The sequence below is a fragment of the Haliaeetus albicilla genome, chromosome 11 (genome assembly GCF_947461875.1).
Source record: "Haliaeetus albicilla chromosome 11, bHalAlb1.1, whole genome shotgun sequence".
Taxonomy (NCBI): domain Eukaryota; kingdom Metazoa; phylum Chordata; class Aves; order Accipitriformes; family Accipitridae; genus Haliaeetus; species Haliaeetus albicilla.
The window spans coordinates 43,647,119-43,669,761 of NC_091493.1; the positions used below are offsets into that span (position 1 = coordinate 43,647,119).

Sequence of the window (22,643 nt, forward strand, 5' to 3'; positions counted from 1 at the left end):
TTGGGAAGACAAACGCCATCACTCCAAACATCTCCTTGTCCTTCTTTCTCCCCCCTTCTTGTATGCTGAGCACGACATCATATGGTATGGAATATCCCTTTGGTCAGTTGGGGTCAGCTGTCCCGGCTGTGTCTCATCCTAACTTTTTGTGCCCCCCCCAGCCTACTCGCTGGTGGGGTGGTACGAGAAGCAGAAAAGGCCTTGGCTCTGTGTAAGCACTGCTCAGCAATAGCGAAAACATCTTGGCATTATCAAGACTGTTTTCAGCCCAAATCCAAAACGTAGTCTCGTACTAGCTACTGTGAAGACAATTAATTCTACCCCAGTCAAAACCAGCACAGATGGTTTCACATGTTTTCCTATTTAGAGGCCAACCTCAGCTTTGGGCTGCAAAATAAAGTGATTCTCAGCCTGTGAGGCCTAATTTCTGATGCAGCCATTCTCCCAGTTGGTACCATTCAGGATCTGGCGTACCTCCTGTTTTTATTCCCCTAATTCTGGCTAACTCATCCACTTTTTGGTTCCGTTTTGTGGCTGGTTGATCATTGTTTACATGGGCTTTTACCCACCCTAGTTTAAATGGCACTTGTCTCCCTGTATCTAACAGTCATTGCCAGTCTTCAGTTATCCAAACTGGGGATCTACTAAATTCCCAGTTTGGGGCTTCCCATTGACAGAGCCCTTGTGTGGCACCTGGCACGGTAGTTGACATAGATAACCTTTGCTGCGTTTTGTGCTGCTAGAACAACTGCCCTTAATTCTCCTACTTGTGCACTACCTTCACCTTCTTCTATTACTTATTTCTAATGTGGTGGCTTTATACCACCACCTACTGTTTACCCTCTTTGCTGATGCATCAGTGTCCTGGTTTTGGCTGGGATAGATTTTCTTTCTAGTAGCTGGTATAGTGCTATGTTTTGGGTTCAGTATGAGAAGAATGTTGATAACACACTGATGTTTTCACTTGTTGATAAGTAGTGTTTAGTCTAAGGTCAAGGATTTTCCAGCTTCTCACGCCCAGGCAGCAAGAAGGCCGGAGGGGACACAGCCAGGGCAGCTGACCCAAACTGGCCAAAGGAATATTCCATACCATGTAACATCATGCCTAGCATATAAACTGGGAGGAGTTGGCTGGGGGGGTGGATCGCTGCTCAGGAACTAACCGGGCATCGGTCGGCGAGCGGTGAGCAATTGCATTGTGCATCACTTGTTTTGTATATTCCAATTCTATTATTATTATTATCATCATTATCATTTTATTATTGTTATTATTATCATTATTATTTTCTTCCTTTCTGTCCTATTAAACCGTTCTTATCTCAACCCACGAGTTTTACTTTTTCTTCCCAATTCTCTCCCCCATCCCACTGGGTGGGGGGAAGTGAGCGAGCGGCTGCGTCGTGCTTAGTTGCTGGCTGGGCTTAAACCACGACACTACATTAGGGGGTAAAACAAGCCCGTACATGAAGGCAGGGTTGGACCTGAAGTGGGTGAGGAGCAACCTTGAGGAGACGGGCCTGGGCATTATGAGGGATGCCATACAGGGCAGTGGTGCTAAACATGAGTATGGCCATGTGCATACTGGTCTGCACTGGGAGGAGCGTGGCCACCCAGGCAAGGGGAGTTGTCACCCCCCTCCCTGCCCCCGACTGAGCACTGGTGTGGCCACATCTGGAATAGTGTGTCCCAGTGTGGGGGTCCCTGTTCTGGAGGAGTGGGGAGGAACTGGAGTGGGCGCATAGGAGGTCTGCCAAGATGGGATTAGGGACCGTGTGTGGAAAGGCTGAGGCGTGGGGGCTTCATTGGCCTGGTGAAGTGGAGGCTCAGGCAAGTACAGCAGTAACTTGAGAAAGCTTGACAGTTAGTTTCAGAGTTGAGTGCGTGATATTTGGTAATGGGAGACAGCACGAGAAAGGAAAACCACAAGTAACTGCAGGTTTGGATGGCCAGATGGACATGAGGAGGAAGAAATGTCACTTGAAGGGTAGTGCTTTGATGCAACAGGTCACTCAGAGGGAGTCTGGGTTAGCCCATGATTTTGTGTTTGGAGGGACAGCCAGTGAGGATGGAGAGGTGTCAGTAAAGGCACGGACATGCTGGGGTGAGAACAAGGTGGGGAAGTGTGCCAGATGTCTACAGCCTGCAGGGAAAGAGGCACAGGCATGGGACAGTGTATGGCAGCCTATGGTGGAGATGGCCAAGGGTGCCTGCAATGCTGACAGGCCCTGACAGAGCTGAGGTCTTTGTCCCCTTGGCTATGGCTGATATCTCTGCCACCAAGGCCTAAGAGGAGACCCATTGTCCTCATGGCACTGAGGTTACGTTGCCTCCTTGCACCTCCGCGGGCAGGCCGGGAGGTGTCGTACTGTTGTCCTTCACTTGGCATCACACCCCCTCACAGCCCATGAAGAGCCCTGAGCCATGCGTGATGGACAGGATCTCTCTTCTGAGGGGCTGGGGTCAGGGCTTGGCATTTGGCTTGACAAAACACACCAAGACTTTACTCAGCATCAGAGCCACCAGCACTTTGCCTTTGCCTGCCTGTCATCACTGCATCCAGTTTCCTGCTCTAACGAGTCCATGGGGAGGCTGTGTTGGTAATGGCCCTCAGTGGGGCTCATTAATACTCCAAGAAACTTCAGCACTTTCTTCTGACTTTGCTCCTTGAGCATCTTGTGCAATCTCCTCTCAGCATTGCAGATCCATGGACTCAGCACCAAAACCATCATGGGGCTCATTACAAGGCAGAATCCCTCAGGTGCCTTGTCTCTTCCCATAGTTTTCTTCAAGTCTTCAAGACTCGTACAGCTAATTGGAGAGGTTTCAGGATGGTAGTTAAAGAGGAAGAGTTCAAGGAGCTTTTAAGATAAAAGGCTTTTTACTTTTAAAGGTAATTTTTTGTTGGGTTTTTTTGTTTACAGAAGAAGTGATAGCAGCATTCTCCAATTGATATTGATCCAGAGGGTCACCTAAGCAGATATGGGCAGGTAGCAAAAGCAATCCCTTGAGGCCAGACACTCTATGGACAGCCTTGCTCATCACCTCCCCAACCCCAGCGTTTTTCTGTTTGGACCTCTGGGCTTTGCACCACTTGTCCTTGCATCAGACCTCTTCACTGAAGTCTGCAGCTGGATGTTACAGCTCCTTGGCACCAATTCCCACCTGCTTTCCTCAGAGAACTGGCTGCACACAGGCATGGGAGGACTTCTCCTCATTGCCAAAACCCAAAAGTTACACATGATGCAATTTAATAAGCTTTAAAACGCTCTCCTCAACTGTATGCCAAGTCCAGGCTGCAAGTCCAAGAGCTAGGAAAGGATAGATATAAACATAATTAAGGAGTTGACTCAAGAGTTGATTCAGCTTCTCAGAGATGGAGCAAGTTTCTAACTCCCTGAAGCTCAAAGCAGCAACCAGATAGTTTGGAGGTATCTGAATGATCAAAGAGCAAGGGGAGGGGGAAATCTGGAGAGATACAAGGGTGTGCATCCATATAGTCTGCTGAAAAGATGCCTTTAGACATGGTCATTTGATCAGGAGAGGTGGGAACACCTGAAAGGCGAGGGAGATTAAACACACAGTGTAATAGAGTAGTGGTAATGCAAGTGCAGAAGGAGATCAATATTTCTTCTCCCATGATTAACGCACTTCCCGGAAATCCCCTTTCTGGCATGGTGGGAAAACATTGCCATTTTATTAAAAGTCCTCAGGTGTTTCAGCCTGAGCTTGAACCAGCTGGATTTCGAAAACCTCCCAGGACAGAGACTGCATGGCCTATCTGGCTGACCTGTTCCAACAGCTGATTGAGCTGATGGTGAAAATTTTTTCCTTATGTCTAGGCTGAACCTCTCCTCTTCCACCTTCCACCCATGTTTTTGTCCTCCCACAATGCACCATCACGAAGAGCCTGGCTCTTTATTCTCTGTGACCTCCTCACAGGTAAGGCAGGCTGTGATGAGGTCTCCCTCAGCCTCCCTTGGCCTCTTGGCCACTTGGCTTCTGCTCACAGGACCCCCCACCTGGGGGCCATTCACTGAACCCGCTCCAGCTTGCCAACATCTTTCCCGTATTGGGGATCTGAAATATGGATGCAGTAACCTGGATAATCCCTCCCCTTGATCTCCTGGCCATGTTCCTGGTCATACAGCCGAGGACGCTGTTGGGCTGCCTTGCTTCAGGGAACACAGCTGCCTCCTGTCCAGATCGCTGACCACCAAGACCTTCTCCACAGAGCTGCTCCCCTGCCAGGATGCTCCCAGCCTGTGCCATTGCCAGGGTTAGTGCATTGCAGGGGCAGAAACCAGCATTTGTCCTTGTGGGGTTTCACGAGGTTCCTGCCAATACATGCTCTCCTCCTCCTTGAACCCTCTCCCTAACACAGGGTAGGGTCCTGGCGAGCTTTTCATTAATGATGAAGGCAAAGAAGGCATTGAGTCCCTCAGCCTCATCTGCGTCTGCTGTTACTAAATCACCCTCCCCATTCAGCAGCAGCCCTGCATTTTCCTTGTTCAGCCTTGGTCTCCAAGGAGTGATCAAAGCTCGCTGTTTTCCTCTCGACTTTCCTTGCAACCAACTGCAGGTAAGCTTTGCCTGTGCCAAAATCATACCTGCACAACGAAGGCAATGCACACGAATTCCTTGTTTGTACCTGTCTTTGCTGTCACCCTCTGGATGCTGCTTTGTGGCCCCGTCATCACCCTGTCCCTTGGATGGCCAAGCAACGGAGCTGCAAATATTGTTCCAGACCAGCCCAGTCTCTCCTGTGCCTGCATGTCTCGGCTCCCATCCACGAGCCCTGGCTGTGCACCACAACCCCCTGGTGTGAATCCTCACCCTGCATGGTCACACAGCTCAGCTAACTTTGGTGGTGTCCTCTCCCAACTTTCCAGCCCGGCCCAGTCCCTTCTTGGCTCTTCTCATCTTGCCAGCAAAAGAGCAGCCTGCCCCAAGCTGGTGCATGCAGAAGTAGGTTTCTCCTCGTCATTTATTCCCCCTGGAAGCACAGAGTTGCTCCTCTGCTCTTCCCCAGGGACACCCCTGTCCCAGAGAGCCTTTCCCCATGGGAGTGTGTCCGTGCTGGCCTGGCCGTCCCCTCCTGCCCCCTCCTTGTGCTCCCCGCAGAGCCCTGAGCCGGTGGTGCTGCCCTGCAGACTGAGAGGGCTGTGGTGCCCAAAAGCCATGGGGAGACAGTCCCAGGGAGATCCCTTCTGATCATTCACCATCTCCACGGGAACTGGTCACACAGCCCAGGCCTCCTTCCCCAACACATCGCCCCATGCCCTCCTCCCCGGAGCCCATGGAGAACCCAAGCACCACACCATGGCCTTGTAGGGGCAATCTCTTCAGCCTGTTTTTGACTTCAGCTTTGGAAGAAGAGCCCAACCTCCAGACACTGGCACTGAGCCTTTTATTACAGAGATGCGACGCAGGAGACCAGCTGTAACATCATGCCAGAGACATGTACAAAGGTCTCTGAGTCGGACAGACTGGGTTCATGTCACTGGAGAAGTGGAGTAGATGCAGACATTCCTGGACAAACATGATTATCACAAACCAAATCCCCAAAGCAGAGGAGGAACAGTTCCTGAGATGAACTGGAAAATACTTGTAAAGGTTATTGCTGCTGAAAGACAAGTGATTGAATCAGCTTCTTCAGCGTGTCTTTGAGCTCCTGGTTCCTCATGCTGTAGATGAGGGGGTTCATTGTTGGGGGCACCACCGTGTACACAACTGCCATGACCAGATTCAAAGATGGTGAAGAGATGGAGGGGGGCTTCAGGTTGGAAAACATACCAGTGCTGAGAAATAGAGAGACCACGGCCAGGTGAGGCAGGCACGTGGAAAAGGCTTTGTGGCGTCCCTGCTCAGAGGGGATCCTCAGCACAGCCCTGAAGATCTGCACATAGGACAGCACAATGAAAACAAAACAGCCCCAAAATACGAGAGCACTAACCCCAAGAAGCCCAACTTCCCTGAGGTAGGAGTTTGAGCAGGAGAGCTTGAGGATCTGGGGAAGTTCACAGAAGAACTGGTTCACAGCATTGCCTTGGCAGAGCGGCAGTGAAAATGTATTGGCAGTGTGCAGCACGGCATAGAGGAACCCACTGCCCCAGGCAGCTGCTGCCATGTTGGCACAAGCTCTGCTGCCCAGGAGGGTACCGTAGTGCAGGGGTTTGCAGATGGCAACGTAGCGGTCATAGGCCATGAGGGTGAGAAAATAAAATTCTGCTGACATCAAAAAGAAAAAGAAAAAAACCTGTGCAGCACATCCTGAGAAGGAGATGACCCTGGTGTCCCAGAGAGAATTTGCCATGGATTTGGGGACAGTGGTAGAGATGGAGCCCAGGTCAAGGAGGGAGAGGTTGAGGAGGAAGAAGTACATGGGGGTGTGGAGGTGGTGGTCGCAGGCTACAGCGATGATGATGAGGCCATTGCCCAGGAGGGCAGCCAGGTAGATGCCCAGGAAGAGCCAGAAGTGCAAGAGCTGCAGCTCCCGCGTGTCTGCGAATGCCAGGAGGAGGAACTGGGTGATGGAGCTGCTGTTGGACATTTGGTCCTTCTGGGCATGAGGGCCTGTTCAAGGAGGAAAAGTCAGTGGAGAGACTTCTTTAAGAAAAACCCTTGTGTTTTCTCGTGGAAATCCTCCTCCCTGATCTGAATGAGGAACAAGTCAGCTCATTCCCCAACCCTATCAGGTGAGCGACATGCCTGACATTTTAAAACGGAGCTTGGGCATCTAGTTCCCATGAAGACACTTCCAGGGCATATCTGCAGAGTCAGTATCAGGACAGAAGCTGATCTGCCCCCCCACATAAGCCCCAGAGAGCAAGACCACCACGGATACATGGAGAAATGAAGAAAAATACTGCAGTGCTCAAAAAAAATGAAGCAAGGAGAGAAAGACAGAAGCATGCAGTGAAGCCTCGTCCCTACCCAGCTGTGCACTCCATCTCAGAGTGTAGGTGCTTTGAGCCCCTTTGTTGTGTACCACATTGGAGGACACATGCAGCTCTCCTCTTCTGGAGGTCCGGCTGCGGAGGAGGTGACTCATGGCCTGGACCCCATGGCCTTTGGGCAGAGGCCATGCTGGGTGGGAGAGGAGACCGGGGGGGTAGCTCTGGGGAAGGCATCTGCACTGCAGGGGATGGCAGCGACATGCCCAAATCCCTCCTCCGGTGGCATTTCTGGGAGCAGCTCCCTCTCACTCCCTGCCCATGTCTCTGTTGCCTGGAGATGCCCCTGCCCAGAGCTGTTTCTCTGTCCTCACGTCTCCTCCCTGTCCATGTTCACAGACACCATCCCACCCACTGTGTGCTCTTCTCTGCCCTGCAGACACCTCCTGGTAGCAGGGCACTGCCCACAAATATCTTTGTGGGGGTGGGGGGGTGGGGGGAGTCTAAGAGACATCTCAGGCAAGTCCTAACGAGATTTGCAGCCTCAGTGCCTTCTCCAGAATGGAGAAAAATTCCAATCAACCACTGCCCACCCAGAACACCAAGAACAGAAAACTCAACGCACACCCTCCTTTCCTTTCAGATAGCCCCAGCCTTGACCTTCCTCTTGAAAAGACTCCCCCAGAGATGTCCTCAGGGTGATGTGGAGCTGTAAGCAGCCCTGACCCATAGAGCTGTCACTCCTTCCACCCACAGCTTCCCCCCAGAGTGCCGTGGGGAGCTCCCCGGGCAGGCTGAGCGCTGACCCTGGCAGGTGGCAGAGCCCCTGCCCCGGCACACAGAGCCCTGGGGTGCAGGGACCCTGCTCTGAAGGACAGCCCTGGGCACCCCTGGGTGCACGCCCGGCTTCACACCCTGCAGCTGTCCCCGAGAGAAGGGAGCTGTGATGCCCTTTCCCTCTGAGGGTGCAGCAGGGAATCACTGATGAGGAGCACCTCCTCCTCCTCGACACTACAGAAACTGTGAAAGTCCACTTGAAAGATCCCATAGGTTGTGGGATGTGCCAGCTTTAGGAGATCCCTCCAGGAGCAGCAGCTTCATTGCCCTGCACGCACAGACTTACCACGTGGAGGACTGAAGATTTCTCCCCCAGTGAGGTACCCTCTTCCCTTCCACACCAAAATGCTGCTAACCTCCCTCTGCCTCATTTCTCTCCCCTCGCTGCCTGCAGGCAGTGCCCTCAGCCCTGCTGCGCTTTGCAGGGGAGCTGCTCCTGGGCAGAGCTGTCTTTGTGCAGCGCTGCTCGTTTGCCACGAGCTCCCTCCGTCCCAGGAGCCCAGCTCAGCAGCAGAGGACCAGCCCAAGGCGTCACCTTCTCTGCTCCTTCTGGGCTCCCTCTGGGTGTCCCTGGGGCCCTACCGTGAACCAGGCTGAAGGAATCACTGATGTCTCCTGTCAGGGACAGAGCTGGGCGTGAGAATAATCTTTCTCATCCCATTATAAGACAGGACAGCCAGCCAGTGACAGGCAGGGATCACATTTGTCCAAGCTGAGGGAAGTGATTCAGCTGAGTCAATCAAGGCATCTCATTCTGGGTTTGTAGTCCTGGGGCTAGAAGGGGACTTTGCTCCCTCCCATGCCTGCCACAAACCCTCAGCAGGTGGGATTCCTCTCCTTAATTCAGGTGTGCACAAAGTAGGCACCTGTCTGTGAGCTGCTTGTTTCAGCTCCCATGCTACTTAATGGAAGTGGAGGGTAGGAGTGAGCTGCTCAGATGAAAACACCTGGTGACATTTGAGATGCCAGAGGTTGTCCGAGGTATGTGCAGGACAGCTGAACCTGTCCCTATTTCTTGTTTTCTGGGCAGCCTACACAGGTTTTCAGTTGACCAAATCATGTCATGTACCATAGGGAGATCTCAGCTTGACTCTGTCTTCACCGTCAGCTGGGTTTTCTAGATCTCCTTTGACTATAATGACAGTTGTCTCATCAACGTCCCCACATGGCCTAATGAAATTCAGAGCAGTTACTCTATTTATTGGCTAAATACAGACCTGTAGTGCTATGGGAGAGGGGTGGCTGGAGAGTAGGCCTGCAGAAAGGGATCTGGGGGTGCTGGTCGAGAGCAGGCTCAATGTGAGCCAGCAGTGTGCCCTGGCAGCCAAGAGGGCAAACCCCATCCTGGGGTGCGTCAAACCCAGCATAACCAGCTGGTCGAAAGAGGTGATTATCCCGCTGTATTCAGCATTGGTGTGGCCTCACTTTGAATACTTTGTGCAGTTCTGGGCCCCACAACTTAAGAACGATGTGAAGGTCCTTGAGTGTGTCCACGGGAGGGCAACAAAGCTGACGAAAGGGCTGGAAGGAACGTCCTATGAGGAGTGGCTAAGGACTTTGGGCTTGTCTAGTTTGGAGACAAGGAGGCTGAGGGGCGATGCCATCGCTCTCTACAGCTTCCAGAGGAGGGGAAGTGGAGAGGGAGGTGCTGACCCCTTCTCCCTAGTATCCAGTGATGCGGTGCGTGGGAATGATTCAAAGCTGCACCAGGGAAGGTTTAGACTTGACATTAGGAAGTGTTTCTTTACCAAGAGGATGGTCAAACACTGGAATAGGCTTCCTAGAGAGGTAGTCATTGCCCCAAGCCTGTCAGAGTATAAGAGGCATTTGGACAATGCCCTTAATAACGTGCTTTAACTTGGTCAGCCCTAAATCAGTCAGGCAGTTGGACTAGACGATCATTGTAGGTCCCTTCCAACTGAAATAGTCTCTTCTCTTCTCTTCTCTTCTCTTCTCTTCTCTTCTCTTCTCTTCTCTTCTCTTCTCTTCTCTTCTCTTCTCTTCTCTCTCCTCTCCGATGCCAAGGCTTTCCCAAAAAGCTTCATGTATCTGGCAGGGATTGTCTGGTTCAGCCAGGTAGCTGATGAGAGAAACGGTGGGGTTGGGGAGCAGGGACACAGACTGCCCATGGAGTGTCTGACATGAAGGTTACTGATTTCCCTACACATTCAGACTCCATTAGGAGATGCTTAGGATCAATCTCAAGTGGAGATCGCTGACATCACTTAATCTGTAAGTATAAAAATGAAGCAAGTTGGAAAACAGAGAAAGCCTTTCTTAGTTTTAGTTACTATTGAAAAGTTTTCACTTTGGCTGCACTCCTGAAATCTCTCTGATCAACCAAAGAAGAACTGAGGAATTAAGGGAAATTATGTCCAGAGACTTGGCTTGTTAGGGCGTTGTGCGTGTTAATGAGCCCTCTGGTGCCAAGCTCCTGAACTGCAGATACTGAAAGTTTGAAGAAGCCTCTGGAGAAGTAAAAGTCAAAAGCAAACATCCAGGTTTCTGAGGGTGTTAGCGGGCCTCACTGAGGGCCATCACTGAAGAGCCCATGGATGGAAGGACCAGACAGGTTGCCCACCCCTGGGCGCTGGTGAAGCAGGAAGTCAGCGGCACCGGTTACAGGTGGAAGATCAAATGTGGAGGTGGTTCTGAAAGCCTTCGATGTGTTTTGCCAAGCAAGACGGCCAAGCCTCGACCCTCATCCCCTGCAAAGCGGGAACCCTTCTCTCACGGGATGCTCAGGGCTCTTCCTGGGGGCAGTGTGATGTGGGGGTGTGCGATGCCGAGGGGAGCACAGTTCTAGGACACCTCCCATGGTCTATGGTGGTGAGGAAGCAACGAGACCCTGGGGTTGTAAGGAACCGATGTCCTCTCCTGGGCCTCACTGGAAAAGACAATAGCCGTAGCTGAGAGGACAAGGCCCTCAGTTCTGTTGGGAGTGGGTCTGGGCCCCACCAAGTCCCTTGGCTGTCCCTACCAAGTTGTCCTACACTATCCTACGCCTGCGCCCGTTTCCCTGCAGACTTCAAACCCCTCCCTTCACAGTAGGTTCCTCTGGAGCCCCAGGGACACGTGGAGGGAGCCCAGAGGGGTCAGAGAAAGGGCTGCCTTGGGCTGCTCCTCTGCTGCTGAGCTGGGCCGGGCTCCTGGGACGGAGGGAGCTCGTGGCAAACGAGCAGCGCTGCACAAAGACAGCTCTGCCCAGGAGCAGCTCCCCTGCAAAGCGCAGCACTGCCTGCAGGCAGCAAGAGGAGAGGCGAGAAGCAGGAGAGAGGTTACAGGCAGTGTGGAGTGGGAGGATGCTGAGAGCTCACTGGGGAAGAAATCATCACAGCTCATAACCCAGTAAGTCTCTGGCTGCAGGGCAATGTCCCCGAGTTTCCCGGAGGGATCTCCTAGAGCTGGCACATCCCAGAGCAGATAGGATCTGGCAGGGTGGCTCTCAGGGTTTCTTTCGCGTGGAGAAGGATGTGGTGCAGAGCAGGGCTTCCCCGCTGCACCCTCTGAGGGACAGGGCATCACAGGTCCCTTTTCCCGGGGTTGACTGCAGGGCTGTGAAGCCGGGCGTGCACCCAGGGGTGCCCAGGGCTGTCCTTCAGAGCAGGGTCCCTGCACCCCAGGGCTCTGTGTGCCGGGGCTCTGCTCCCCACGGCACTCTGGGGAGAAGCTGTGGGTGGAAGGAGCAACCCCCGGCAGGGCAGGCTCCTTCTGCTGTTGGGAGGGTGCTGCAGGGATCAGGTCTGTTCACAGATCCAGATCACCCCCAGGACATTTCTGAGGGGTTTTCGTAAGAGTTGTCGATGCAGCATTTATTATAAAGACAAAGAGCTTTGCACTTTCAGTTTGCTACTTCTGCTGAGGGTTGGGGAGAGGAGAGAAATGGGAAAGGAGATCACAGAATCACGGAGCAGGAAGATGCTGAGCAGCCTTCCCCTGTGACAGGTGCCTCTCAGGTGAGTGAGGATGTGCACATAGTGATAGTCCCCCCTGCCCCTCTGTCGTGACCACGTCTGCAGCCGAAGGGCAGGTGGAGGGCAATCGTTTGGAAGGCAGGTTCGGTCTCAGTGGTGACTGATTCAGACCCGGTCACCTCTGTTCAAAAGGGTAAAACCAGAAAAAGGAAAGCCCTCCCAGGGCACCTTTCCAGAGGCAGGTGGCCCAAGTGCTAATGTCATGTCTCCCTTCAGGACGTAGAGACTATTCCCACGGGGGCATTTCATCCAGGCTCCTGCACTCAGCCCAGGGTGTCTATTGTCAGTGACCACCTCGACATACGGGGCCTTTTGCTGCTTCTGTCTGCCAGCTGCTGTAGAGCGGGTCTGACTCCTGAGGAGCCCATCGGATGAGGCTCCTCCTCCTCATGGCACAGTCAGCCAGAGTAAATCAGAACAAAATCAGAACTGCCGTCCCTTTGTACTGGGCACTGGTGAGACCACACCTCAAATACTGTGTTCAGTTTCGGGGGCCTCAACACAAGAAAGACATGGAGGTGCTGGAGTGCGTCCAGAGAAGGGCAACGAAGCTGGTGAAGGGTCTAGAGAACAATTCTTATGAGGAGCGGCTGAGGGAACTGGGGTTTTTTAGTGTGGAAAAGAGGAGGCTGAGGGGAGACCTTATCGCTCTCTACAACTATCTGAAAGGAGGTTGTAGCGAGGTGGGGGTCGTTCTCTTTTCCCAGGAAATAAGTGCTAGGACAAGAGGAAACAGCCTGAAGTTGGACCAGGGGAGGTTTAGATTGGATATTAGGAAAAATTCATTCACTGAAAGTGTTGTCAAGCATTGGAGCAGGCTCACCAGGGAAGTGGTTGAGTCACCATCCCTGGATGTATTTAAAAGCTGTGTAGATGTGGTGCTTAGGGACCTGGTTTAGTGATGGACTTGGCAGTGTTAGGTTTACGGTTGGACTCAGTGATCTTAATTATCTTTTCCAACCTAAATGATTCTATGATTCTGTGACTGGGGGGAGCAGCATGAAGTTCCTCTTGAGAAGGACAGAAACAATGTGGGCAGTTTCTCTGAGAAACAGAACAGGTTTTCCTCAGAGAAGCCTGCGCTGACTTCTCCATGTATTTTTCTCCTTGTACAGCACCCACATCCCAGAGGCAGCAAATGTCCAACAGCAGCTCCATCACCCAGTTCCTCCTCCTGGCATTCGCAGACACGCGGGAGCTGCAGCTCTTGCACTTCTGGCTCTTCCTGGGCATCTACCTGGCTGCCCTCCTGGGCAATGGCCTCATCATCATTGCTGTAGCCTGCGACCACCACCTCCACACCCCCATGTACTTCTTCCTCCTCAACCTCTCCCTCCTTGACCTGGGCTCCATCTCCACCACTCTTCCCAAATCCATGGTCAATGCCCTTTTGGATACCAGGGCCATTTCCTATGCAGGATGCACTGCTCAGGTCTTTCTGTTTGTCTTTGTGATGTCCTCAGAGTTTTATCTCCTCACCATCATGGCCTATGACCGCTACATTGCCATCTGCAAACCCCTGCACTATGGGACCCTCCTGGGCAGCAGAGCTTGTGCCAACATGGCAGCAGCTGCCTGGGGCAGTGGGTTCCTCTATGCCGTGCTGCACACTGCCAATACATTTTCACTGCCGCTCTGCCAAGGCAATGCTGTGAACCAGTTCTTCTGTGAACTTCCCCAGATCCTCAAGCTCTCCTGCTCAGACTCCTACCTCAGGGAAGTTGGGCTTCTTGGGGTTAGTGCTCTCGTATTTTGGGGCTGTTTTGTTTTCATTGTGCTGTCCTATGTGCAGATCTTCAGGGCTGTGCTGAGGATCCCCTCTGAGCAGGGATGCCACAAAGCCTTTTCCACGTGCCTGCCTCACCTGGCCGTGGTCTCTCTATTTCTCAGCACTGGTATGTTTTCCAACCTGAAGCCCCCCTCCATCTCTTCACCATCTTTGAATCTGGTCATGGCAGTTCTGTACTCGGTGGTGCCCCCAGCAGTGAACCCCCTCATCTACAGCATGAGGAACCAGGAACTCAAGAATGCCATTAGGAAACTGATTTCATCAACACCTTTGTAGTAGTGATAAACTTCCCATCTCTCTCCAGAAATGTCTTCCAGGCTATCCCATAGAAGTCTTGACCTTTTTCTTGTTCTTCTTCTTATCATTATAATTTCTGTTTAGAATGTGACTACAGAAATGTTTGTTTTCTTCTACTGGGCATGAACTTGCTCTCTGTCACCTGGAGCCGGTATGAAGGTGTCGACCACTGGGTCAGAGTTGAATCCCTCATGGCGTCTAATAGAATGGGATGTCCTGTGTGCCATGGGCTTTTCTTCCAATGCTGGTGTCAGGAGTAGGCATGAGCGATTGCACCCCCAGAAGGACGTTGGTCAGGATTCTGCATGGCTGCAGGAGCAAAAACCTGTCAGTCACATTGTTACCCGTTAGCAGCTGAGGAAGGGATTTCAGACTCACCCATCAGTGTCTGGTGACAGTGGAGGCAATGCCTGGTCACTGTGTTTCATACTTGGGGTTCTCCCCTATTGACCTGGCAGACGACATCATTCTTGAGGGTAACTGGAGCTGCCTGGAGAGCCTGAGGGATCTCCAGGGGCAGTGTATGCCTCCAGTAGGCAGTGAGTAGAGCCCCACAAATTCAGAGAGCACCGAAGGTGGAGTCACCCACAGGTAAAAAGTGTTGAATTGAGGTATCCCCGGGGAAAGAAGAACTCTGCAATCCCAGAGGAGGCAGCAGGGACCCGGCAGTTCAGCGAAGGTAGGCTGGAGAATGATTAATGTCACCATATGCAGTGGAGGCCCACTCACCTGTAGTGTTAATGCACAAGAAGGACTTGGGTCCCTCAGAGTCATTCCATCAGGGCTTGCAGACACTTGTACATGTCTTGGACCACCCCTGGCACCTCAAAAGCCTCCAGGTCTTTAGCATAAGCAGCTAACTGCCACCCTCCCTCCCCACTGATTAAAGAGGATATTCAGACCAGGGGATCACATACAAGTGCCTCTTTTGTGCACACTTGAACTGCGGCAAGAGGAATCCCAGCTCCTGTGGGTCTGTGGGGTGCATGGGGGGAGTTGAATACCCATCCAGGCCAAGGGTTTCTAACCAGTGGTAGGATATCTGCCTTGGCTCAGCTGAACCACTGCCCTACTGTCCTGGTTTCAGCTGGGATAGAGTTAATTTTCTTTCTACTAGCTGGTAGAGTGTTGTGGTTTGGGTTCAGTATGAGAAGAATATTGATAACACACTGATGTTTTCAGGTGTTTCTAAGTCATGTTTAGTCTAAAGTCAAGGATTTTTCAGCTTCTCATGCCCACCCAGTGAGAAAGCTGGAGGGGCACAAGAAGTTGGCACAGGACGCAGTCAGGGCAGCTGACCCCAGCTGGCCAAAGGGATATTCCATACCATGTGACGTCATGCACAGTATATAAACTGGGGGGAGTGGGGGTGGGGGGATCACCACTTAGGGACTAACTGGGCGTGGGTTGGTGGGTGGGGAGCAATTGCATTGTGCATCACTTGCATATTCCAATCCTTTTATTATTATTGTCATTTTGTTATTGTTATTGTTAGTTTCTTCCTTTCTGTTCTATTAAACTGTTCTTATCTCAACCCACAAGTCTTACCTTTTTTTTCCCGATTCCCTCTCCATCCCACTGGGGGCGGGGGGGGGCGGATTGAGTAAGCGGCTGCGTGGTGCTTAGCTGCTGGCTGGGGTTAAACCACAACACCTACACAGGGGAAAATGTACCTCTGGCTGCCACTGCCTAGGTGTCCAGCCAAGAAAAGTAAAAGAAGTAGGGGTTAACAGAGGAAGAATCTCCATCTCTTTTTGGTACCCATTCTCTGATAAGCCAGATCACACTGCTGGAATTAGCTGCTCTCTGCTCTTTGGAGAAGGAGCTCAAGGATGCACTGAGCAAATGGATTTCATAGCCATTTTTCATCTGTAATAACTTGCTAAGCCCTGTGTAGTCATGACACCCATGGTATCTCAGGTCAGTTCTGCATTCTGCTTGGTGTTCATTGCTATTGTTGTCTGTGTGATCCTCATGTTCATACAGAAATGTCTGGATTCATCCCGACTTTGTTAATGCATAAACCTGTGTCTGACTTTGAAGCATGTTGTGTATGTTTACAACATTGTCACAGCTGACTCCCTAGTACTATCTCTTTAAAAAATGTCATCTCACTGCAGAGATCTTCAGGGCGGGTCCTGAAGACTGGGCTATAATTCAAAAGATCATGCAAAGAATACAGGGAATAAATGGCACCCAAAAAGATCCTCTGGCTTTGCTTTGGTTCCCCAGTGGCCTGAAGGATGAGCTCAGCATCCCAGAGTGATATGATGGGGACCCAGGTCTGGATCCAGGGCTCAGGTGTCAGTGCCTAGTACAAATAGAGTTGGACAATTGTCTCATAGTTACCTGCCTTGAGCTGCCACACGTGCTATAGAGCTAATCGCAGACACTCATCCTTCTGGAGAGGAACTGGGAGAGCTCAGGGGCTCTGCAGGGACCGTGTGAGCCCAGGGGTGAGCAGGGAGCTTCACAAAATGAGAAACCATCCAAAGTGTAGTCTTAAAAAGGGAAAGCACTAAATCCAAGTGTGCAACGTAAATTGAGGACTCCACAATCCCAGGAGAGGCAGCAAGCAGGAAGAGTCGTTGATTCCCTCAGTGGTAGAGAGGCCTTATAGGGACATCTTGATAGATTAGAGTGCTGGGCAATCACCAACCATATGACATTCAACAAGGGCAAATGCTCAATTCTGCACCTGGGATGGTGCAATACTGGAGGTGTATATAGACTGGGGGACAAGAGGCTGGAATGCAGCCCTGTAGAAAGGGATCTGGGGGTTTTGATTGATGGTAAGCTCCATATAAGTCAACAATGTGCCCTGGTGGCCAAAAGGCCCAACCATGTCCTGGGGTGCATTAAGCACTGTACAGCTAACCAGTCAAAAGAAGTGATTGTCCCACTATACTCAGCATCAGTGTGGCCTCACCTCAAGTCCTATGTGCAGTTTTGGGCTCCACAGTACAAGAAGGATATAAAAATATTAGCATGTGTCCAAAGGAGAGCAACAAAGATGGTGAAAGGACTAGAGGGCATGACTTATGACGAGTGGCTGAGGATACCAAGTTTGTTCAGCTTAGAGAAGAGAAGACTGAGGGGTGTCCTCACTGCTGTCTACAACTTCCTCATGAGGGAGATGGAGAGAGAGGTGCTGATTGCTTCTCTCTGGTGTCCAGTGATAAGACACGAGGGAGTGCCTTAACACTCAGGGAAAGTTCAGACTGGATATTAGGAAAAAGTTCTTCACTGAGAGGGTGGTCAAGCACTGGAACAAGCTCCCCAGGGAAGTGGTGATGGCCCCAAGTCTGTTGGTGTTCAAGAAGTGTTTGGACAATGCTCTTGGATATGTAGTTTAACCTTTAGGTTGCCCTGTGTGGAGTTGGGAGTTGGACTCAATGATCCTTGCAACTCAGGATATTCTATGATTCAATTAGTCTTTTATAAGATTTGGGGTATAGCCACAAAACCAATCCCTCCAAAAAAGCCTGAGCCTGACTGTCCCTTCCCACAGCAGGGGCAAAGGATAGCAGTGGAGGGTGCTGCAAGCCCACTGAGTCCAAGGCAGATGAAGACTTTGTCTGCAACAGTAAATGATAACAGAACAGGAAGAGATATTTTTTTTCCCCTCAGTCTCTGCAAGGAAGAAATAACTAAAAGTGCCTGATTGATCCTAGTCATTGCTTAGGAAAAAATCCCCGAGTCTTGAGTTCAGCACATATCCATTACTGACAATTGCCAATGGTATTTTTGGCATGCCTAAGAGAAATAGATCAGCTCTTAATTATGTCCATTGCAACCAATTAACAATGCCTATCACTGGTGTGGACACAGCAGTCCCTAGGTGGATTAAAGAATATGCACCACCCCCTCCATAAGAGCTGGTAGCTGCTGGCCCCTTGCCTAAAGGGACAGGAGGGCTAGGACTATCAGAGAGGCTGGTGATGCCTCCAGCCACAAGGGCTGCAAGCCTGCTCCACACCTGAATATCCTTCTGGCCAGTGCAGGTATGGTTTCTGGCTCATTTTTCTCCTGGCTCCACAGTTTTCCTTTCTGCATCCTTATTTTCCAGTGCTGGGGACTGGAGGGGAGGAGAGGGAGAGGTCCTGTAGCAGGACCCTGCACACAGCCCTGCTGTCCTGGCAGGCATTAACCCTTGCAGAAGGAAGAAGGTCTGAGTTGCATTCATACAAAACCCCTTTGCATCACTGCCCTTTATATGAGGAAGGAAACATGCCATCTATGTCCACCACTATCCCAGGGCAAATGGTTCCCTCGTTCCTGGGGAGAGCTAAGACTCTTCTCCACATGTCTCCTCTTGGAAACTACTGCAGCCTGGCAGCTGTTTACACATGCTCCCCTTGCTGGAATAACCCTGACTTGGGGTCAAGGATTGCCAGGGGTTTGCAGTGGGAGTTAGCTGTGCTGCTCAAACCCTATTTTACCTGCTTTTCTTCTCCATCTGCTCAGCACAGCATTGCCAGCAGCTCCAGCGCTTCAGCTTATACAGCTCTTCACATGTCACTGAGAGCTAACACACCCCTTGTATGAGTGAGAGGCTCTGAAATGATGTTCCCTTCCTTGCAGGTCTCAGGAGGTCTTTCAGTCACTTTCCCAAAATCACACCTTACAAGAAAGACTTCACAGACCCTCCTCCACCTCTCTATCTCCAGGCTGTAACTTTCCTGCCCTTGCAGTGATTGCCTGCAGCGTGCTTGCATGTAGGTAGGTGTTGCCACTTTCTCCACTGTGAAGATGAGAAATGGGACTTCCCTAAAGGGGACGGTGCTTTCTAGGTGAGCTCCAGCCACTGTGCCATCACAGCTCCCCAGATCACAGAGAAGGAGCCACGTGTCCTTGAGCTACCTGTGCGCTCTCAGGAGCTGCAGCAAGGCCAGGAGCTGCCCACAGCGCCCACCAGCCGTTGCGTGCCCCAAGCCATGCACAACACTTGTTGTCCCAGGAGGACAACCAACACTGCAAGCACAGAGGCCAGGAAAGGGGTTTTGTGAGGCACACTCAAGCAAAAATTCTCTTTGTCACAGCAGCAGGCCACCTTGTACTTTCTGTGACCCGGGTGCTGTTTTTCTTGCTGCCTGAAGTCCAGAGAAAACCTTTCATTTCCATGGAGAACAACAACCAAACCCTCGCCACAGACTTCATCTTCCTGGGTTTCTCCAGCCTCGCGGAACTGCAGAAGCTGCTTCTTGTGGTGTTTTTGCTGCTGTACCTGGTCACTCTGAGCATGAATACCACTATAATGATTATCATATGGGCTGATCGGAGCCTTCACACACCTATGTACTTTTTCCTTTGCGTCTTGTCATTTTCTGAGACTTGCTACACCTTTGTCATTGTCCCCAAGATGCTGGTAGACTTGATAGCAGAGAGAAAAACCATTTCCTTCCTAGGCTGTGCTGTACAAATGTACTTCTTCCTTTTCTTGGGGTGCTCCCACTCTTTCCTCCTGGCAGCCATGGGCTACGACCGCTGCGTTGCCATCTGCCACCCCCTGCACTACAACAGAATCATGACTTGGCGAGTGTGTGCTCAGCTGGTGGTTGCTTCTGCTCTGAGCGGCTTTCTGGTTGCCCAGGTGGTTACCCCCTTGATATTTTGTTTGCCTTTCCAGACATCCAGGAAACTCAACCATTTCTTCTGTGACATCTCCCCTGTCCTCCGAGTGGCCTTTACTCACACAAACCTCAGTGAGGCCATTATCTTCACACTGGGTATCTCTGTCCTTACAGTCCCACTGATGCTGATCCTTATTTCATACCTCTTTGTTGTCTTATCCATCCTGCAGATCCCTTCAGCTGCAGGGAGGCACAAAGCCTTCTCCACCTGCAGTGCTCACCTGATAGTAGTGATTGTTCATTACGGCTGTGCCTCCTTCATCTACCTGAGACCCGACTCCAGCTACTCATCGGATCAGGATGCATTGATCTCTGTCATTTATACCATCCTCACTCCCCTGCTCAACCCTATGATTTACAGCCTAAGGAACAAGGATATCAAAATGGCTCTTCAAAAAGCAATCAGGAAAAATATACTATCACAGAAAGTTTTCCAGTGAAGAGGTTAAGGTGAGCTGCTTCCTGACCAGGTATTTTCAGCCAACAACTTCCAAAAAACCATCACCCCTTTTCCGTACATCCTTTTTTGCTCACAGAGAAGCTTTCAGGAATGACATGACAGCTAATCATGGCTGCTAAGAACCTGACATTAACAATCAACAAATTCGAGTCACAGTGAGTCTGGAAACATGACTTTCAGTGAAACACAATTTTTTTTTTAAATTTAGAAACCCACATTTTCACTGCAGTGCTTTACACATGACACTGGGTAAATCAGGCACCACCAGCAGTGACTTGAGCCCATTTTCATGCAAAAAATGGATTGTGGAAGGAAGAAGCCTCTGCAAAAATGGTCCGAGCAAGAGATGGTGAAGGAATCAGCATTTCACCCAAACAGTGAGAACCTGACAGACTGCAGGAGGAAAACCCTCTCCTTTCTGTTAATTGAAACTAAACCAGGCAAGTCCTTCCTTTGCTTTATGTCCTTCTTCATTAATTCCTGGTATAATGCTGTTAATGGTTTCAATAAAGGAGTTGCAGAGCAGTTCCCCAAGGAAGTTTGTTTTTGCAGGGGCTGTTTGCAGACCTCTTGTGGTCCTTGGCTCATTTGCAGGGTTCAGCTCCCACCCGGCAGTGGTGGTGCCAGCGAGGAACAGGCTGGGGCTGCCTGTGCCACCCTGCGGTGTCCTGTCTGTGGTGCCACCATCATGAAGAAGGGTGGAGAAACTGAAGCTGGAAGGGCCTTCCCAAGCCCTGTTCAGAACATCACCAGCTTCAAAGGCAGACCCAGTTCTCTAGGGCCTTTTGACAATTGCTTTGCAGGAATGGCTGCGGGAAAAATCTGTGAAATGATGGATGAGAGGCTTGGCTCCTCTTGGCACAGAGTTTGGAAATGCCAGCCTGCCCCAGCAATCGCGTCAGAGCCCCCTGAGACCAGGCGTCTCCCAGGACCTAGCTATCCAGGCTTCCCTCTGCCCATGGCACTGGCAACCTTGCCCTCTACCTGTGACTTGCAAAGGGCAGGGAGGACTCTGGCATGGGGGAGGTGGATCCTGGATCTGACATTGGAAAGGCTCTTGGCTTGGCATTTTTACGGACACAGGTGGGGGAGGTGTGTGTGGGGGTCTTGAAGTCTCCCTGAAGAAGCCCAAATATTGCCCATTGCAGCAAGGAGAGCAGGTGCTGTGCTCCAGCAGATCAGCCTTTCAGCAGGGAAGGGCATTTCCATCTCTCGCAGAGGGCTGTGGCCACTGCTGCACGGTGCCAGCAGCTCCCCAGATCCCACCGTCATTGTCCTTGCTGTCTCCTGGAGCAGCTGCTTCTACTGGGTCCCTTCTCCTTGCCCGTGGGAGATCCTGGAACCTGTCTCCCATGCTCCCTGAGGAAAATCCCTGCCCTGGCACTTCAAATCCTCATTGGCCTTTGTCTCTACGTTGCTCCCCAAAAGCTGCCGTCAAGCACGGTCTGACTGATCTGGGGCAGGTAAAAGACAGCAAGGGTGGGGAAGGGTTTCGGTGCAAGGGACAGACTGGGCAGGAGGCAGGTTGGAGGTCCATGAAGTCAGGAGCCACGTGGGAAAGACATACAGGGGCTGGGTGCTCAACACCCCTCCAAAGACACTGGCACATAGGGAGGCAAACCAGGAGCTGCGTGGTCAGCACACAGACATGGGGAAGCGTTTCTCTGGGTGCAGGGTTCACCCACAAGTCTCCCCGAAGCTGGCTGGATGGCCCTGGTGTGAAGCCAGACCTCGCTGTGGCTGTACCTGGAGGCTCAGCCCAGATCCTACACCTCCCTCTTTGCACAGGGAGCCCCAGCTGCCCCGGTCATCTCCATCCTGCAGGTACATGCAGGAAGAGAGGTTTCGCAGAGAAATAATATCACCTGTACTGCGGAGTCTATGCCGGACCTGGTGCTCCGGCGATGAAGGCACCTTTCAAGAACCACATACTGAGATGGTCTTGCAGGTCGCATGGTCATGGACCTCGCTAAGACAACCTTTGAGAAGCTGGGTGCCCAGTTCCTCTGGAGAAGGGATCTGCCTGGGACTGCCTTCCCGTGGCTTTCAGGCATCACAGCCTGCTCACTCTGCACAGCAACCCCACCAGCTCGGGGCCCTGCGGGGAGCATGGGGAGGGGGTGGGAATGGCTGGCCAGGCCAGCATGGACACAGTCCCATGGGGAAAGGCTCTCCTGGGGCAGGGATGTCCCCAGAAAGAGCAGAGGAGCAACTCTGTGCTTCCAGGGAGTAAAAAATGACCAAGAGAAACCTATTTCTCAATGCACAGGGAGACACTGGCCTCTGTCTCCTCATGCCATGGCTGGCCCCCAGTGCCGGGGCTGATGCAGAAGACAACCCACCTCTCTGCCCTCCAGGACCTGCTGTGCCCTTCAGATGGGACAGTGTTGTCGTGTGAGTGCCCAGAGCTCTGCAGCACCCTGTGGTGGGCGCTGCCATGGGGTCAGCCCACACTGGGCTGCTGCGCTGGGGAGAGGTTGTGGTGGAGAGCAATGGAGAAGCAGGGCTGGGCTAGAAAGTGCCTGGCAGAGGAAAATGCCAAAGTTAATCGGTTAGTTTTGTCTGTGCAGCCACCTCCATCCTCCTGCTGGATCAGTGCCTATATCGGGGACCGGCCAGGCCTCCCAGCTTCTCTCCTGTCCCAGACCCCAGAGCAGGATTGTCTGCGAAGCCTCTTGTGGGGCACGTCCTGAGCAAGGCAGGGACTGGGAGCTGGGAGAGGCTGCCTAGCAGGAGGTCCATGGCGGGGACAGGGCACCA

The 22,643-nt window shown here is 51.8% G+C and overlaps 2 protein-coding genes across 2 annotated transcripts; one reads left to right on the top strand and one right to left on the bottom strand.

Annotated features, from left to right (window-relative positions):
• Positions 1 to 5,427: 5,427 nt before the first annotated feature.
• On the bottom strand, positions 5,428 to 6,550 carry LOC104324556 (olfactory receptor 14A16). Its single transcript, XM_009928821.2, has one exon. The coding sequence runs from the start codon at positions 6,548 to 6,550 to the stop codon at positions 5,615 to 5,617; it is 936 nt and encodes a 311-aa protein (XP_009927123.2). The 3' UTR covers positions 5,428 to 5,614.
• A 6,292-nt stretch (positions 6,551 to 12,842) lies between these two features.
• Positions 12,843 to 19,863, top strand: LOC104324555 (uncharacterized). The gene is made up of 4 exons (XM_069795725.1): positions 12,843 to 13,765; positions 14,045 to 14,136; positions 14,249 to 14,329; positions 18,890 to 19,863. The coding sequence occupies exons 1-4, from the start codon at positions 12,843 to 12,845 to the stop codon at positions 19,861 to 19,863; spliced, it is 2,070 nt and encodes a 689-aa protein (XP_069651826.1).
• The last annotated feature ends 2,780 nt before the right edge of the window (positions 19,864 to 22,643 follow it).